This window comes from Ictalurus furcatus, chromosome 21, assembly GCF_023375685.1.
Source record: "Ictalurus furcatus strain D&B chromosome 21, Billie_1.0, whole genome shotgun sequence".
Lineage (NCBI taxonomy): Eukaryota > Metazoa > Chordata > Actinopteri > Siluriformes > Ictaluridae > Ictalurus > Ictalurus furcatus.
The window spans coordinates 13,883,136-13,903,081 of NC_071275.1; the positions used below are offsets into that span (position 1 = coordinate 13,883,136).

Below are 19,946 nucleotides of genomic sequence, written 5' to 3' on the forward strand. Positions count from 1 at the left end.
TGTTTGTTATTGAAATCTTAAAGCCTGTATAACTGGCCACTATAATTAAACAGGTTTATTCAAAACCTCAAAAACAAATAAACCTATAAATAATGTCAAAGTGGACCTACTGTGTTCTGTCAGTGGAAGGTTCAGAAATAAAAAAGCTATGGCTCCAATAAATACACAAAATGTACACATTTAAATAATGAAAATATATGTATAATCGGATTACGTTCGGAGGGAGTCCATAGAATTGTATTACTGTACTCTTAAAGGGGTCACTGATAGGGCTGCAACTAACGATTATTTTCATAATCGATTAATCGACCGATTATTTATTTATTTGATTAATCAAATATGTCTGTTTTTTTAATTCAATACCATATTTTTTGGTTATTTAAAATAAAATCCACAAACTGAGTGTTACAAATATAAACTATACACAAGTTCAGGACTTGGAGGTTGCACACTTTTTTCTGCTGTCATTTTATGATTAGGCCTCTGTCTGATGTTGACTGAAATCATGTTGGGCATTAAAGGTAACGTTTACATAAACAGTAAACTTAAGAAATTCATTGCCGTTGACTTTGGGTATTCAGCTAATGCTAGCAGCGTCGCATTACGTGCGTTTGACATCATGTGCCATCGACTTGGAAACAGCTCATACTTCTGGTTAATAAAAAAAACCCTAGTGTTCCATTTGAGACGATACTTCTCTTCTAAAATTCATACACTAGCCGGTGGAGGACATAGTGCATAGTGTAAGTGTATAGTATGTCATTTGGGACACAACTTTGGCCTGTACTCTCTGCCATATTTCTGATGCATATTTTCAGAACAGAAGTAACGCAAAAATGAGTAAATGTGCCTCGTGCCGCACGCAGACCAACTAATTGATAATGAGATTCGTTGACAACGGTTTAGGGATGCAACAAAATTTGGCAACCGAGAATCTTCCGCTGAAAATGGTATTTCGATTTTTGGCCGAAAGAGAAAAAAGGCAGAAAACATGGGCTGAAATTATATGCCGCCATGCCCCACCCCTCACCCCCCTGAGTGCTCAGCGCTCAGTTTCCACTCTCAATCTTGCTGACAGTCACCATTGCATTGCAACATTACTAGATCCGTGATTTACAGAACATTATTTTGTCATGGAGAAAAAGCAGCGTGCACAGGAAATGATATAGGCGGAGTTAGAGGTGATGAATGCATCTGCTGAAGGATCGGCACACAGCACAGAGTAAAGTGTGCCAGAGAAATGGGTGTGTACAAGTGATGAGGCACAAACTCCCTCACTTTAACATGTTTGACGAGATTCTACAGGAAAGCGCCCTGATCCACAGCAGTGCCACAAAAATTGCAGCTAGGTTTTCCATTACTTGCGAGGATTGTGAGGTATTTATCTACCCCAAGCACCAGCACAGAGAGTGAGAGCCTATTCAGTGCAGCATCTCATGTTCTTGATAAGAACAGTCTCTCCTGCCAGACAGCTGAATAACTTTTGTTCCCTTTCAAAGGGAACTCAACGTTGTGTGAGCTTTAAGCTGTGGGAAGTGCCCTTGTACGTGACTGACCAATTTATAGGCCTGCTGTGATCAGGTGACTTTTAAATTAAGCACATCACGTGACATGAAAACGGCACCTTTGAACTGCGCCATCAGACTTATTATCTTCTGCGAAACTGCATGTCGGTCGTTTGTATAATGCTCGCAAAAAAAGAAAGAAAAATATCTCTTTGATTTGAGAGAGAGAGAGAAAAGTATGAGTGAGAGAGAATTCAGGAAGTGTGTTACGCCTTGTTCCCATTTCATCACGGAGGGAGGACGGACATACTTTTTGTGTGAAGTGTCTAGGGTTGGAGCATGCCAGGGCAGCCCTCAAGAGGTCTGACTGTGCGCATTGCGACTCCTCCTTCCTATGGCTATGGAAAGCCAAAAAAAATTCTAAATTTCCTCTCTGACTCCGAGGAGCCAGATGGGTGTGCCAAGCAGCTCTCCAGAATATAAAGTGCTGCTTGAAGTGATTACTAAGGCTGGACAAGCTTTTTTCTCCCCACTGAAAACAAATCTTCCTCACACCGCAGAAAACTCCCCTTTGTCCATAAGTGCATGACGAAATATCACGCTTCTGGGGAAAACCATACATAAGCCGTATCTTTAACCTCACGATGTGTGAAACACTCACAATGCATGTGTGTGAAACCCGCCCTCACAGTCAGTGCCACTTGCCTGACATTTGTACACGGATTATTTGGCCATCGCGGGGAATGAACAGCAAGGCTATTTAGCTATGCCGAATGTGGAGGAGGCGTTTGCGAGCTACCTCTCTCCATCGACAGCAGGTAATTTGGGGGGGGCTTTGCCATCCAAGCCACGTGAGGCCACCTCAGCATTGGTGGGCAAGGCCTATGAGGCAGTGGGTCTTTCTTGTGGGTCACTGCATTCAATGACAGTGTTGCAGGCCTACCATCACTATCATAACATCACTAAAAGACCATCTGGCAGCTTGGGAACTGCTGCCAAATGTGTCTCCATGGGTTCTGTCTACCAAAGAAAAGGGTAGAAAATTAAGAGGTCACCATGTGTTAGTTGTAACAGACAACACAGCAGTGGTCTCATAAATCAACCATCAAGGAGGGTTACGTTCACGACCCCTGTTCAGGCAGTCGCAACTAATATTTCTCTGGGCAGAGGGAAAGTTCTTGTCAGTTAGTGCAATGTACATTCCGGACAACCAGAACGTGGGGGCAGATATCCTGTTGAGGCAGGGGCCGAGGCTCAGGGGTTGGAGGCTCCATCCTCAAGTGGTGGAATCTGTATGGCGGAGGTTCAGCCAAGCAAAGTGGACGTGTTCGCCTCTGAGGAGACGATACACTGTCCGCTGGGGTTCGCCCTCACTCCTCGCACACCATTGGGGCTGGATGCCATGGTGCACAAGTGGCTGAGGGCACATCTGTATGCTTTTCCCCAAGTCACTCTGCTCCCACATGTTCTAGCTAGAGTTCGCCAAGACCGTCTACGTCTGCTGCTAGTAGCACCTTATTGGCCAGCTCGAACATGGTTCTCAGAGATAATATCCCTGCTAGATGGAACTCCTTGGGAGACTCCCGTCCACAGGGATCTACAGTTGATTTATCACCCTCGGAACTATGAAAACTGTGGGTCTGGCACCTGAGGGGCTCCAGCTCATAGATTCTGGTCTCGAAACTGAGGTTGTAGAGACCATGTTGAACACTAGAGCACCACCTATGAGGAAATTGTATGCACTCAAGTGGAAACTTTTTGTCTCATGGTGTGAGGAACATCAGCTAGACCCAGTGAACTGTGCAATAGCTACAGTCCTGGAGTTCTTATAAGGACGTTTCAGGGTCTAGGTGGCCACCATTTCGACCAGCCACACCCCTACTGTGGGGCAACATCCTCTAACTTAGAGGTTTATGCATGGTGTCAGGCATTGAGGCCTATCTGCAGACCACGCATACCTTCCTGGGACCTTCCTGTGGTCCTGAGAGGTCTGTCAGGTGCCCCATTTGAGCCTCTGAGAAGCTTCTGACTCTAAAGGTAGCTCTTCTGCTGGCCCTGACATCTCTCCAGCAAGTAGGAGATCTACCGCAATGCGCTTAACTGCCACGTCATCTGATCACAGCAAGCCTATAAATAGGCATAATGTTACACAAGCTTCAGATAGGTTTGAGGGCGCTTCTCAAAATGTGAAGCTCACACGACATTGAATTCCCTTTGAACGGGAACTACTATTAGCCTGGTGAAGAACCCGAGACAAAATGTGAAAGAAAATGGAGAAATGAGGGTGCTATACAACAGAGAAAAATAGAGGATAGATGATATTACCAGTAGAACTTTAGAGTCTACAATTGCCTCCAGGTAAACAACAACAGAAAGGAATCTGTATCTTTAACAGAATGAGAGCAAATCACTATTTTCTGGCTGATGTGAGTGAAAGAGTCTGTTACTGGCAGAGTAGCTCATTCAAACCTCTTTGACTGCTTTTTGTATATCTGAATGACCATGGAGCGTTATTCTACCATACATCTGATCCCATTTTGGACCATGATTTACTCAAAGAACATTATTCAACCAGTCAATTATGAAAAAGTAACAATATAAAACTTTAATATCACCAAGTTTCAACTTATGGAAGTTTACTATGGGTATACTAATAGAGCTGTAAGTGTCTAGTATACTAGTTTTATATATCATGTCTATACAGTGCCCTCCACCAATATTGGCACCCTTGGTAAATATGAACAAAGAATGCTGTCAAAAATTTACTTTATTGTTTAACCTTTTGATCTTCACAATTCACGCAAATGCTCTGTTCTCATGGATATAAAACAATTGCAAACAAAACACAGGTTTATCAACAAAAAAAATCTAGCACCGAGAGCCGGTGTTCCCAATGTTGGGGCTGCACACCGATTACATCACTTGCCCACCATGGCACCGGCCCCATGGTCATTTAGCCTTTTTACAGTAATAAATATCATTTAGTTCAGTTAGAGAACGGACGCTACAATTAAAAACTGAACACGTCTGGTCAATTCACCATGAGCCAAATGAGTCAGAGTCGCAGCACAGATCAGCAAGAATCAGATTTCATTTAGCACGAGTGAGAGTGAGGCGAGCTGACTGACAACATGACGGCGGATGATTTGGTTTAAAAATTTCTATATTTAATATAAGCAAGTTTGTCATTGTACTGTTTTGCAGTTGTTGTGTTTTTCATTAAGAATAATAATGAACCCACCATTCAAGCAATTGCCACCCCCGAATTGCCGCTAATTCGAAAGCGAAATTAAAATGTGCATGAGACCATGGGCATTAATAAGCAAGGGGAAAACACACACACCCCCACCCCCCTCGGCCCTGCACCCCGGGTGATACCGGTATTACCGGTGTTGTCACACATCGGTTAACCGGTGGGAAAATTTCCTCATCGTCACATCCCTAGTGTGCAACAATTATTGGCACCCTTTTATTCAATACTGAGTCTTCTCCTATAATGCCTGATAAGGTTGGAGAATACATGGCAAGGGATCGGAGACCATTCCTCCATACAAAATCTCTCCAGTTCCTTCAAATTTCGAGGTCCACGCTGGTGGACTCTCCTCTTCAGTTTATCCCACAGGTTTTCTATGGGTTTTAAGTCAGGGGACTGGGATGGCCATGACAGGACCTTGATTTTGTGGTCAGTAAACCATTTTTGTGTTGATTTTGATGTATGTTTTGGATCACTGCCCTGCTGGAAGATCCATTTAAAGCCCATTTTAAGCTTTCTGGCAGAAGCAGTCAGGTTTTCATTTAATATCTGTTGATATCTGATAGAGTCCATGATACCATGTATCCTAACAAAATGTCCAGGTCCTCTGGCAGAAAAACAGCCCCAAAACATTAAAGAGGCACCACCATATTTAACCGTGGGCATGAAATACTTTTCCATATGTCTACCTCTCTGTGTGCCAAAACCACCTCTGGTGCTTTTTATCAAAAAGCTCTATTTTGGTTTCATCTGACCATAGAACCCGATCCCATTTGAAGTTCCAGTAGTGTCTGGCAAACTGAAGATGCCCGAGTTTGTTTTTGGATGAGTAGAGGCTTTTTTCTTGAAAGCCTTCCAAACAATTTGTGGTGATGTAGATGAATTCGGATTGTAGTTTTGGAGACTTTCTGACCCCAAGATGCAACTAACTTCTGCAATTCTCCAGCTGTGATCATTGGAGATTTTTTGGCCACTCGAACTATCGCCTTTACAGTGCGTTGAGACAATATAGACACATGTCCAAATTCCAGGTTGATTTGTAACATTTCCAGTTGACTGGAACTTCTTAATTATTGCCCTGATGGTGGAAATGAGCATTTTCAATGCTTGTGCTATTGTCTTGTAGCCACTTCCCATTTTGTGAAGCTCAACAACCTTTTGCCTCACATCACAGCTATATTCCTTGCTCTTACCCACTGTTATGAATGACTATGGGAATTTGGCCTACGTGTTACCTCATATTTATATCCCTGTGAAACAGGATGTCATGGTTGAACAATTTCCTGTTCCTAATCACCCAGGTGTACAAAAAAGTAAAGTATCAGTAGGAATATACTTCAAATATATTTTTCTCATATGAATTCATAGGGGTGCCAATAATTGTTGCACACCTATATTTAACAATGAACCTGTGTTTTGTTTGCAATTGTTTGATAACCATAGGATAAGAGTATTTTTGTGAATTTTTTTTAACAAAAAGATCAAAAGGTTAAATAATAAAGACAATTTTTCACAGCCTTCTTTGATCATATTTACCAAGGGTGCCAAATATAAGTGGAGGGCACTGTAGATATGTCACAAGAACTGATACTTTTGTACCAAGTCGGTACCAACATTCTTAAAACGTGACGGTACTTGTTGTTCTACAGTAGCATAGGTACCATGGGTAATGAAGGTACCAAGGTTGCAATTCTTCAGGAACTGATGGGGGCAGCAAATACGCGTAATTGTTTTATTCGGTCCATAAGTGGTAAAGAAGAAGAAGAACGCCTACAAGCACATGGGGAAAACTACAGAAGAAGACATCAAGTTTAGCTCTGCCCCGACTTGTTGAGAGGAAAGGTGGTATGGAATATGAAAATACTTCACGTTCAAGGCAGATGACAGCAAACATATAATTGATGCTCTGAAGCTGGTGTGCAACCTATGCTATTGTTCATTTCAAATAAAGCGAGGATCATCCCTAGGGCACTGTATATACTTGTTACGCCACGGCCAGCAGATGGCACTGCGGCACGGCTTCTGACTGGTCACGTGACTCTTTTGTTTTCGTTTGCTTCCTGCTTGGACATTGATTTAAGTCTGATCATGTCTCTGATTTGCCCCAGGTGTCCATGTTTTGGTTTGATTATGTTGACTATTTAAACCCCTCGGTGACTGCGCACTTCGCGCAGTATTATTTGGTTTATGTTTGTCATGTCGAGGAAGTATGACGGTATGTGCTAACGTGTAGCATGCTAGCGGTCGTAGCTAGATGTCCAGAGTTTAAGTATAGTCAGTAGAGACCGCGCTCCCTGTGTTTGGTTTGTCTGCTAATTAATAAAGACTTTGACCTGCACCTGAATCCGCCTCGAGTCCCCGTTTCGTAACAGAATACTGAGCCCAAAATGCGGAAGCAGCAGGTAGCCATGAGCGCCGCCGAAGAGGCCAGGATTTGGGTGCTTTACCGTTCGTCCCTGGAGATGAGCAAACAGCTAGAAGAGGAAATTGCTCAGTGCAAAGCCGAGCTGCGCGCCGCGTCATCCCTCGCGTCATTTACCCCGTCCCCGCCGCCGAAGAGTGACGCCGTGCAACGCAGCCAGCAAAGTGACCTGAGCATCTGGGGCTGCCCACTGCAGGGGAATTGCACCATGCTGCGCAGTCCAGAGGTGAAGGCTGGCCCAGAAATTTTTTTTGGGGGGGGGGGCAATGAGGACAGCAGAGCTCCAGCCTGAGGCCTACGGGGAGGCCTCAGCTGTGGAGCTCCCATCTGAGGTCAACATGGCGACCTCAGAGCGACAGCTTGAGGCGGCTGAGGAGGCCGTCCCGCTGCCCTGCCCGGCCGAGGAGGCCGTCCTGCTCTCCAGCCCAACAGAGGAGGCCGTCCCGCTGTCCTGCACGGCCGAGGAAGCTGTCCCGCTGTCCAGCCCGGCCGAGGAGGCCGTCCCGCTGCCCTGCACAGCCGAGGAAGCTGTCCTGCTGTCCAGCCCAGCCGAGGAGGTCGTCATGCTGCCCTGCACAGCCGAGGAAGCTGTCCTGCTGTCCAGCAAAACAGAGGAGGCCGTCCCGCTGCCCTGCACGGCCGAGGAAGCCGTCCCGCTGCCCTGCCCGGCCGAGGACGCCGCCAAGCCCTCCAGTCCCGCTGGGGACGCCGCCCAGCGTTTCAGTTCCAGTGCCGCCGGGGGCAGCCCCCTGCGTTCCAGTGCTGCGGGGGGCGGTGCCCTGCGTTCCAGAGCTGGCGCCCAGCGTTCCAGTGCCGCCGGGGGCAGCGCCCAGTCTTCCAGTGCCGCCGCCCTGCGTTCCAGAGCCGTGGGGGGCGGCGCCCTGCGTTCCAGAGCCGGCACCCAGCATTCCAGAGCCGCCGGGGTCGGCACCCTGCGTTCCAGAGCCGCGGGGGGTGGCGCCCTGCATTCCACTTCCAGTGCCGCCAGGGGCGGTGCTCCGACTTTCAACCCCGGTGGGGGGATTGCTCCGCCCCTCTGCTGCCCGATGGAGGCTGCCTCGCTTTCCGTGGCAGCGAGAGACAGCTTGCACAGGGGCCCGGGACCCCCGTTGGAGGGGGGTTCTTGGTGCTCTGGGAGGAGCACCCTTTGGAGGGGGGTTCTGTTACGCCACGACCAGCAGATGGCACTGCGGCACGGCTTCTGACTGGTCACGTGACTCTTTTGTTTTCGTTTGCTTCCTGCTTGGACATTGATTTAAGTCTGATCATGTCTCTGATTTGCCCCAGGTGTCCATGTTTTGGTTTGATTATGTTGACTATTTAAACCCCTCGGTGACTGCGCACTTCGCGCAGTATTATTTGGTTTACGTTTGTCATGTCGAGGAAGTATGACGGTATGTGTTAACGTGTAGCATGCTAGCGGTCGTAGCTAGATGTCCAGAGTTTAAATATAGTCAGTAGAGACCGCGCTCCCTGTGTTTGGTTTGTCTGCTAATTAATAAAGACTTTGACCTGCACCTGAATCCGCCTCGAGTCCCCGTTTCGTAACAATACTTGGGAATTGTAGCAAAAAGTATGCATATTGTTTACTTTTAGACACTCAAGTAATAACATGGTTATGAATCTTACATCTGAATAAACTGAATATACAGGTCTATATACGCATGAGCTCCACATAGTTGATGTATTAGTTTATTTATGTTTGTAAGGTTTAATCAAATATACAATATGTAAGAATACATTTTATCAAGTATTTTAAAATGTATTTGGAGAATGAACTGATAAAGCAGGCAACACTTTATCTTTAAATGTGCTAAATACTAGTGATGAAACTAACCAGTACACAAGAGATAAGACATTTATTTATTTTTTTACAAATTAAAAAAGATACAAATTCAAAAAACTATTGGAAATGTAAGAATTCATTCAAAACACCACGTCTCAAGAGTAAGGCACTAGGCCTTTGGTCAGGATATTGTATCCTGATGATGCTACAGCATGTCTGGCCTCCTCTCCTAGTTAAAATATGCCATTAGTTCTAGTGTATTGGTGTATTTTTGTATGAAGGTAAGAACTAAGTAGATTTTGTTTTTATTTAAATGATAGGATACAGTATCTCACAAAAGTGAGTACACCCCTCACATTTTTGTAAATATTTGATTATATCTTTTCATGTGACAACACTGAAGAAATGACACTTTGCTACAACGTAAAGTAGTGAGTGTACAGCTTGTATAACAGTGTAAATTTGCTGTCCCATCAAAATAACTCAACCCACAGCCATTAATGTCTAAACCGCTGGCAACAAAAGTGAGTACACCCCTAAGTGAAAATGTCCAAACTGGGCTTAATTAGCCATTTTCCCTCCGCAGTGTCATGTGACTTGTTAGTGTTACAAGGTCTCAGGTGTGACTGGGGAGCAGGTGTGTTAAATTTGGTGTCATCGTTCTCACACTCCCTCATACTGGTCACTGGAAGTTCAACATGGCACCTCATGGCAAAGAACTCTCTGAGGATCTGAAAAAAAGAATAGTTGCTCTACATAAAGATGGCCTAGGCTATAAGAAAATTGCCAAGACCCTGAAACTGAGCTGCAGCACGGTGGCCAAGACCATACAGAGGTTTAACAGGACAGGTTCCACTCAGAACAGGCCTCGCCATGGTCGACCTGGGCCGCAGGGCAGTATTCCGGCATGATAACGAACCCAAACACACCTCCAAGAGAACCACTGCCTTGCTAAAGAAGCTGAGGGTGAAGGTGATGGACTGGCCAAGCATGTCTCCAGACCTAAACCCTATTGAGCATCTGTGGGGCATCCTCAAACAGAAGGTGCAGGAGCACAAGGTCTCTAACATCCACCAGCTTCATGATGTCATCAAGGAGGAGTGGAAGAGGACTCCAGTGGCAACCTGTGAAGCTCTGGTGAACTCCATGCTCAAGAGGGTTAAGGCAGTGCTGGAAAATAATGGTGGCCACAAAATATATTGACACTTTGGGCCCAACTTGGACATTTTCACTTAGGAGTGTACTCACTTTTGTTGCCAGCGGTTTAGACATTAATGGCTGTGTGTTGAGTTATTTTGAGGGGACAGCAAATTTACACTGTTACACAAGCTGTACACTCACTACTTTACATTGTAGCAAAGTCTCATTTCTTTGGTGTTGTCACATGAAAAGATATAATCAAATATGTACAAAAATGTGAGGGGTGTACTCATTTTTCTGAGATACTGTATATGTGTATATATGTGTATGTGTGTATATATAATTCCCTATAAAGCATTTTTTTTTTCAGAAATGAGCTCAAATGTAGTTTACTTTCTTCATACTATTAATCAAATAGTATTTTTAAATGATTCTTCACAGTAAACTTAAAAAATGTAATGAGTTTACTTAAAAATATGTTTTCTCCCAGTTTAGTCTGAAGCAACTACAGAGCAAGCACATGGGTAGGATATACATGAGAGAACCATATGTTCTCTCTTTTATATACTACCCATATGTACTAAGCTGTTGTAAATCCTTGTGCGATTTGTACGAAGCAAAAAAAAAAACAACAAAAAAAACCCTGCACTTCTCTCACTCATACCCATTTATTTGAAGGAGGATCATGCCAAAAATATGAAATCAATACAAACTGGTGGAGATGATTAGGCTGAATTTAATTTGTTCAAATGTACCAAAATTCAGGAAATTAATGGCAGTTAGTTTTCTTCATGATTTTGTCTAATTTTCCTAATCCAGGTGTAAATTAACACTATGTAAGTTTTATAGACAGAGTTGCCAGGTGCAAGGTTTTCTCACAGAATTGGGTTTGGGGTTTTTATTCAGCCTCATAAATACTTATAAGTATGAGAAATACTAATTTATATAAGACTATTTTAGGACCTTGTTGAAAGATCTATTAGGGTAACAATGCCTTTAATACTGCTTGTCAGTTGGACTCCCATAGATCTGGCAACCCTGCCCAGAGCACATACGTCAAGAATTTAAACACATTAAACAGGACTTTTGTCACATTGCCATTTATCCAAGTGTTATAGAAGTCACAGTCGTCCACAAAAAATGAAATAGAGTTTAACTGCACATTTTTATATGAAGCAGCATATTCTTCACACAGCAGCTAGTTGATTGAAACCAATAAGTAGCCAAATGTCATAACCCCTGTACTAAACCTCAACAACCTTTTCAAGTTTTGGCACCAGAGTCTTTATTTAATAAGAACTTTATTGTGCCATCTTGCATTTCCGCTTTAGTCCTGAGCTTTTTCATGCCTCTGTGGTTCACCATTTTCACCACTGCACAACAACCACAGTTAGCTCCCCACACCGTGTGCATTAACTAGGCAGTCCCAGTCGCAGTTTGCTTGATGAGATACAGCCTTAATAATATAAACGTTAATTTCAGACACACTGAGCCAGCATTTTGAATCTGCATCAAGTTACATTTTGACCTCCACCTTCTGACATACACACATCTGGCCATCAGTATACTACGATATACGGACAAGTGACATATTAAAGGAAAAAGAAACAAAGTGTCTTAGTAAGGTGTTGGCCAACCGCAAGCCTCCAGAACAACTTCAGTGTACCTTGGCATAGCTTCTACAAGTCTCTACATCTGTATTGGAGAGATGAACACCATTCTCCTAAAAGATATTTGCTTCCTAGTTGACTAAAACTACCATAGGTTTTCAATTGAGATGTGGTCACTGAAAAGACCATAACATATGATTTATATCATTTTCATCCTCATCAGACCTTTCAGTGAGCCCTTTTGAAATCAAAACTGTGGATGGGGCAGAGTCATCCTGGAAGAGACCACACCCATCAGGATAGAAATGTGTCATCATAGGCTAAAGGTGATCATTCAGGGGAACTTTGTATTCATCTGTAGTGAGACTTCCTACTAAGGGCACAAATGGACTCCAACCATGCCAGCAAAATAAATTCCTCCACAGCATAACCGGCCTGTACCGTTCTCTTGGTTTATGCCACACACCAGCCCTCACTCTTACCTTTGAACTTTATGCACTGCAACGCTATTATAATATCCCTCTCTAGACTGTTCTTACAGTCTGACCACACCCTAGACTAGACATTCTGAGTCACCTGAAGAACAGTTGCTCTTCTGTTTTTCCTTACATATCACACGAATGAACAAGGATCATGTTCAGTGTGTTTTCGACCACAATTTCCAGCCTTATTTATCCATAAATCTAAATGCAGCTGTCACTTTATTCACTCCTCCTATTGAAACATTAGCCACTTGTGCAGTCTTTTTGAATTAGATCTTTTCCTCTTAATCCAAAATCAAGGTCAAATAGGTCTGCTCAGGATTTTATATATGTCACAGAGCATGGTAGGATGTTAATTGCTTAACTGTATAACAGTTTTGCACTCATTCTGTTTCTCTACTCATTTATTCAGGTTTTTCATTCAATTTGTCTTACTATACTTGTAGAAAATATTTAAACTGTACAAAAGTATATGACATGACATTAAAATTAGCACTAGGCCTTCTTCCCATAGTGCATCTTGGTGTCATCTCTTCCCCAGGTATGTGACGCACCTGTACCGGCCATCCACATGATATTCATCAGACCAGACCACCTTCTTCCATTGTTCCATGGTCCAGTTCTGATGCTCACGGACCAATTGTAGGCGCTTTTAAGATGGACTTGGGTCAGCATTGGCACTCTGACCGGTCATCACAGCAAGCTGTAATGCACTGTATGTTCTGATGCCTTTCTATCATAGCCAGCATGAACTTTTTCAGCAATTTGTGCTACAGTCGCTCTTCTGAGAGAACTAATCAGATGAGCAATCCTATGCACACCACTTGTATCAATGAGCCTCGGATGCCTATGACCCTGTTGTCGGTTCACCAGTTGACCTTCCTTGGACCACTTTTGGTGAGTAATAACCATACCGAGAACACCCCACAAGACCTACCATTTTGGAGATGCTCTGACCCAATCGGCTTGCCATCACAATTCTCAAAGTCGCTCAGATCCTTACGCTTGCTCATTTTTCCTGCTTCCAACACATCAACTTCGAGAACTGACTGTTCACTTGCTGCCTAATGTATCCCATCCCTTGACAGGTGCCATTGTAATGAGATAATCAAGGTTATTCACTTCATCTTTCAGTGGTTTTAATGTTAGGGCTGATCGGTGCAATTGAGATTCAATTTATAAATTAATTTCATGACTTCACTAAACAGGCAGTATATTGCTTTATGGTCAACACATATTGCCCACATCGTAATTATGTAAAATAAGGAATCTTACATCTACCTCTGCATCTAAGCATCAACATTCACTATTGATCTTCACTGAGGACAGAGAGCAGACAGACACACTGCTGTGAAACCAGAACACGCCAGCTAAGTCAATGGAGTCAGTGTTGAAGCTCAGACAAGCTCCATATTCTCAATCAAGCTCTGGCCTGAAGCCTGTACTTTTAATGTATCTCAAAATAGACACATTTTTATTCTGATGATCTGGGATCAGATCTACTCCAAGTGCACTGATCTGAGTCATTAATAAGAACAGATCTAGAAACAGCGTTCTATACTGTGCAATCCTATGAGGTCAAGCAATGAAAGGACGCTTTTGTGTCATGTGTGAGTTCAGTTCAGGTGTTTGCTTTCAGAAGTAGGCCAAGCTAGCCCACACAACTGATGTGCCATTTCGAAGAATAAAATGCACCGAAAGAGTATAATAGCGAGAAAGATGCAAAAGGCAAAGAAAGGTGTGAGTCTGAATACTGAATACTACGCTTCATGTTAAGACAAAGCCATAGAGAAGAACAATGCATAGCTGAATGTAATTAGTGGGTACGAGGCAGACTTAAACAAGGCCTAGTGGGCAAATTTTTGACTGTGGTTGAGTTTCCATGGCCTACTGGCTGTGGCAGTCGTGCAGGAACTGACTCGCCTTGGATTGGTGCAAATGAAGCGCTGGGCCAAGACTTGCTAAACTCAGCCTGCTAAGCAAACTCCAGTGGCAAACAAGTGTGGTAGCATACAGGCTTGCTGCACTCAGAGGCCTGAAATATACACACACTTAAATATACAAGCACTGATGCAAGAATGCACGGATGCACATACCCACATGGAAGCACAGACCACATAAGTGCTTTTCTACACTTGCACAAACCAATGGCCTTTGGTTAAGATTAGGATGTCAGATCAGGTTCCACTGCCAGCAAGATCAGCCAGTCATTCCAGAAAGGATCATTCCTAACTGTTTTATTCCCAAGAGTCTCCTCTGTACAAAAAAAAATCACAGACCCTATAATCCTATGCATTCCTCCATTACTGTACTCCACGTTTTTCAGACCATTACCCAATGTTCAGAGCAATGCTATGCTACACAGTCTCACAGGCCAGCGTCTGGTATTTTTCATCACTAAACATTTGACTGACTGCAAACTGCCACCCATGTTTACTTAATACTGTTTCAAACAAAACTCTAAAATAACCTTGTTTTTTAACTGCTCCACTGAAGTCAAATGTTTGTGTGGATTCTGAAGTTTGTTGTGAAATGTACAAAAGATATTAGCAGTGGTGGCTCATCTATAGTGGCAGGGCGCCACTGTATATATCAACAGTTCAACAACTGTTTAAATGTAATTTAGCTCCATAGTGTTATTATTGCACATAATGGTCAAAAATCAGAACTGGAGGCTTACTGGGGAAGGAATCATGCTGCCCCATGCTTGCTCTATAAACATATTCAGTGGAGGGGACAGGTAAAAGCAGGGTTGCCACATTACACCAAAATGGTATAGCTTTATACTGCAAATATTGGGACAGGGGCTTTTGAAGTGGATAATGAACATGCATCAGAAATGTGTATAAGTCAGAAAAGCATGTGCACCAAATGTGTACCTTTTTACAGTGCCTGTTTTTTTTTTTTGTTTTTTTTTTTGCAGAGTTTCAGGTCCATTGTGTGGTTTTGAGATATAGCTAGGCTGGAAACTTTGCAGAAATCTGGCAACCCTGGTTAATTATATTAGCTCTGGCATGTATGCTTCAGTGGTGATTTCCAAATTCACCTGCTGTAGTGAACACAGTTGAGCAAAGGTAAAAAAAATAAATAAATAAAAATAAAAAAAACATCTCAAAATGAGTTTCTAGACTTTACGCTGGATGACTGTATGTTGTCGTCTTTCAACATGTCTATTACGAGGTTGCTATAGTAACCTATAATATAAGTCATGTATGATAGCCTCTTGATTTAATTTTGTTTGAGTCTATGTCATTATTATTAATGTCATTCTGCCACACCAAAAGCTGTGGGCACAGGCCACTGCTGGATATCTGTGCGCCATAGGCAGAGGGTATGCTAACAAACACAACATAAACAACCAAATAGACTATTTTCAACTCTCCTTAGTGTGACTGAGATCAAAGAAAAATCCAGACATTGAGCGTCCAGACATCAGGTACTGGATTAACTCATCTGTCACCAATCTGCGATTCATTTTCATGCATTTGACAGCATTTTTACCCAACCAAAGTACTATAAACATCCTACCACAGTAAAATAACAGGCCACCCAATTCTGACTGCATGCATCTGGTCAAAACGGCGTGGGTTATTTAGAATAGGTAGAATTGTGTCTGAGACAGATACATCCGAGTTTGTTTCAAATCAGAAATGTGGTTAAACGCATTTTTAAAAAAACATGCAACCTGTTGCTCTTGCATATTGAATAATAAAGTGATATTTACACAGGCAACAAAACAGCACAATCTAACTGGATCAGTGGGAGCTGGTGGTGAGAACAATTTCCCTATCAAGACTACCAGTAAGAGGAGCAAACTGCTCAGAGCTGTTCAATTTGTTAACAAAATTATCAGTCTCCACCCAATATAATGAAAATTCCTCCAATAGTAAATCTACTATGTACAAGATACATAACTCAATGGATTCAGTTTGCATTGCAAACTCTTAATTAAAAATGCTAGATCCACTTTTGTGCTCTGATAGATGTGTTCTTGTGTCACTTATCCCAAACATATTTCATGCTTTTTACTGCAGAATATGCAGTGCAGAATTAAAAGAATACATGATTCAGAACACACTGCAGAAGTGCTATAATCTGACATGCCCCAAATTTCCTTTAAATACTTTCTGTGATTTCTGTAACACGGAACAGATCACATCCACGTTCTATCATAATTATTGCAAACTAATACAAATTATGTAGGTGATGCTGCCATTTAATGTACATTTTGGAAAACTGTATGTCTTCACTGAGCATGCTCAAGAGTGCATTAGGAACTAAAGAAAGTACACTTTATGTTATCTAAACCAAATATACAGTATGTGCATGCAAGGTATGGCATTTAGTATCCATGTTGCCATAAAAATGAGAAGCATGTGATATGTATCAGAGTGTCTAATGTTAATGTAATGTTTTTTTTCAATCACCTTACTTGTGTCTCAAATTATTTGTTTAAAATTATACTTCAAATACCCTACTAAAAAGAAAGAAAGAAAGAAAGAAAATGTAGTTTCTCAAAATCTTATACACATTCAACCTGGCAATTAGATTTAAATCATGATATTTATTATACAAACTTTGTTGCCTCCGAATTAGATATACATGAAGGTTTTTCATTACGATTCCGTTTCCTGTCAGATTATTTACAGATCAGCCTGCATACAAAAGCAGCTAGTGGAGTAGTAGATCATACAGGCCAATTTCAAATATTTTCATTTTTGTGTCCTAACCAAGCATGCTCAACAAAGCAGAAAACTTTGTTGATGTGCCCACCTGTGTTGGGACCATTGGGAGCCACCACTGGCGAGTTCTCTGGGCCAAGATGGGCACCATCTGGAGGCTGAGGCGAGCTGGCACCAGGGCTACGGTCCTCCTCCCACATCTGCTCTGGAGCTGAGAGTCAGGAGACCAGAATCTATCCTGCACACACAGACAGCCAAGAACATGGTTTACCAGAGACCTTGCCAACACAAGCCCTCCTTGTGTTTGGCATTTTAGGCAATCCAACTCGCATTACTGGAAATCTCCCATAGTTTTAAAGCAATAAGTTGGATGGGGTGTGATGATTGGCAAGATGTAGTAGAATAAGCAAAAGCATGGGCACAAGTGGGCATAATCATTGAGCCAAGCATTAATTGGACTGAGGCTGAACATTTGTTGTAGGCAAATCAAATTTCTGTTTGTTTGTGTTTTTTCCCCCTTTTAATAATAATAATTTTTCAAACTATACCATTTAAAATGTTGCTCTTGAGAACATGCTATTCATTTCAACATGGGTTTGCACTTCATTCATAACAATTCACATTACATATGATACATCCTTACAATCATACGGTATGGTTAGAGTTTGGGTCAGGGTTAACATTCGTATCTTTTCTTATGACTTGATTTGTAAAATGGATAAAAATCCAAAAACATCGCCTTTTTCATTTGCTGGAATTTTGTGACTGTATTATAAAGTTCTATAGACCTATGTTCAAACACAAATTTGACAGATGGAACTAGATAATACTGAAGTCCAACTTCATGAGATCATGAGACCATGAGCTCTTATGGTAGACTTTTTGGAGAATACTGACTGTGAACAGAAGTTCTGAATTGAAAAAAAAGACAAAGGCAATCTATATGTCTTTAACTCAGCCTATATGTAAAAAAAAAAAAAAAAAAAAAAGCACTGATTAGAAAATGAATCAAATAAGTATAATATCCAGTTCTTACTAATCTCGCTCTCTAACAAGTCCAAACAAGTTGACAAAGTCTTAAGCCCGGACTACAAACCTGCTGAACATGTCCAAATTCAAGCCTTACCTTTGAGACACGTCGTTATTTACCGCTATTTCAGTAACTCATATTCTTCCTCTGCAGCGACTTTAAGCGGACTTCAGAAAGTCCCGTTTGTGCGGTGAAAAGTCGCGTCCTCGTCATGTTGTTCTACCAACATGTGTGTCAGAAACTTTTTCTCTGAACTGCCCCTAATGACAGTCTGCACCACACAACGCTCAACCTTCACGAACTTCCAAAGACTTGACAGCCCTCTCGGTATAGCAAACATCAAATAAAAAAAAATAAATAAAAAAAGTTCACGTTATTACCAAGAAACGTTTAAAAAGAAGCAAGCAAACAAACACAACGGAATCAGAGGAGGTCCTCACAAAGTTTAACACGCCGTGTTGTTTTCAGGTCGCTCTGATTTCTAAGTTTCAGCTTGAAGACTTTCAAACTGAGATTCTCACACACACGCACGCACGCACACACACACACACACACACACACACCGCACGCACGCACACATACACGCACACACACACACACACACACACACGGAGTGCTCGAGAGTTTTCAACAGGAAATTGCATCCGAGCCTGATTACTGTGCCTTCAGGGAAAACTATACAGTGTAATATTCAAGGGGGCAAGTTACTGCTGCGTGATCGCAAATAAATAAGTAATATAGAATAATAAAAATAAATAATAAAATACTACTACTACTACTACTACGACTACTACTACTACTAATAATAATAATAATTATAATAACAATAATAGTAATAATATTAATTATTATTGTTGTTGTTATTTACTTATTAACTTAATTGTGATCACACAGCAGTAACCTTTCCCCCAGTAGTGTCCAGTGATGGATAATAATAATATTATATGGTATAATATAATTATTAATAATACATAATATATAATATTATGATATATAATATAAGGCTGGGGACACCAACCCATCGCATGGCACAATCACACACTCACACAAACTTTCACACACTATGGACAATTTGGAAGTGACAAGCAGCCTACAACGAATGTCTTTGGACTGGGGAAGGAAACTGGAGCACCCGATGGAAACCCCGAAAGCTTTTGGGGAAAAATACAAACTCCGCACACACAGGGTGGAGGCGGGATTTAAACCTCCATATTATTATTATTATTATTATTATTAATAATAATAATAATAATAATAATAATAATAATAAATTGTTATTAACTTTATCCTGGTCAACATCATAGTGGATCCAGAGCCTCTCCCAGGAACACTGGACGTGAGACGGCAACACATCCTGGATGGAATGCCAATCCATCGCACCATGCACACACAGACACATTCACACACTTATTCACACGTAGTACTCATTCACATGGCATTTTTTTGGGAGATGGGAGGAAACAAGAGAACCCCGAGGAAATCCATGTGGACACAAGGAGAAAATGTGAAAATCTGCACAGACAGTAACCCAAGCTCAGTAATTGAATCTGTGACCCTGGAAGACGATGATGATGTTTATTATTATTATTAATATTATTCCTAAAAAATTATTTTACAGTTGTACTTAAAAGAATCATGGCATCCTTCAGACTTCATTTAGTCTCTAGTGCAAGATATGAGAATGAAATTTATTCCCGATTTCTCATAAGATCACTTTGCCCATAACACACCTTACATTATAATTAATGTTCTTATTTATTTCTTCATACAAAGAGCTACTGTTCATTCACATTTTACATGCAAAACACGCTATATACACATAATATGACACAATGTGATCTTTGGTGTACACGGATTTCCAAGTCTTTGTTTTTTGTGATTGTAATATTTTGTTCGAATGGTTTATAGTTATGCAAGAATCAGCTCATCCCTCAGATCTTATTCTGTCTCTAGTTCAACAGATGAGAATCACAGGTGCATTTGACATGATAAGAAATGGCTGGTGTCTTGTGATTCGTAAATCAGTTTTAGCTGCT

General features: G+C 41.8%; 1 protein-coding gene across 1 annotated transcript in view; it reads right to left on the reverse strand.

Annotated features, from left to right (window-relative positions):
• Positions 1–18,630, reverse strand: part of mdfi (MyoD family inhibitor) — a 60,116-nt gene extending 41,486 nt beyond the window's left edge. Inside the window, exons 1-2 of the mRNA XM_053652608.1 lie at positions 18,007–18,630; positions 16,972–17,118 (exon numbers count right to left, since the gene is read on the reverse strand). Coding sequence (XP_053508583.1) covers positions 16,972–17,080 — 109 coding nt within the window. The 5' untranslated portion in view covers positions 17,081–17,118; positions 18,007–18,630. The remainder of the gene's footprint in view (positions 1–16,971; positions 17,119–18,006) is intronic.
• Positions 18,631–19,946: the final 1,316 nt, after the last annotated feature.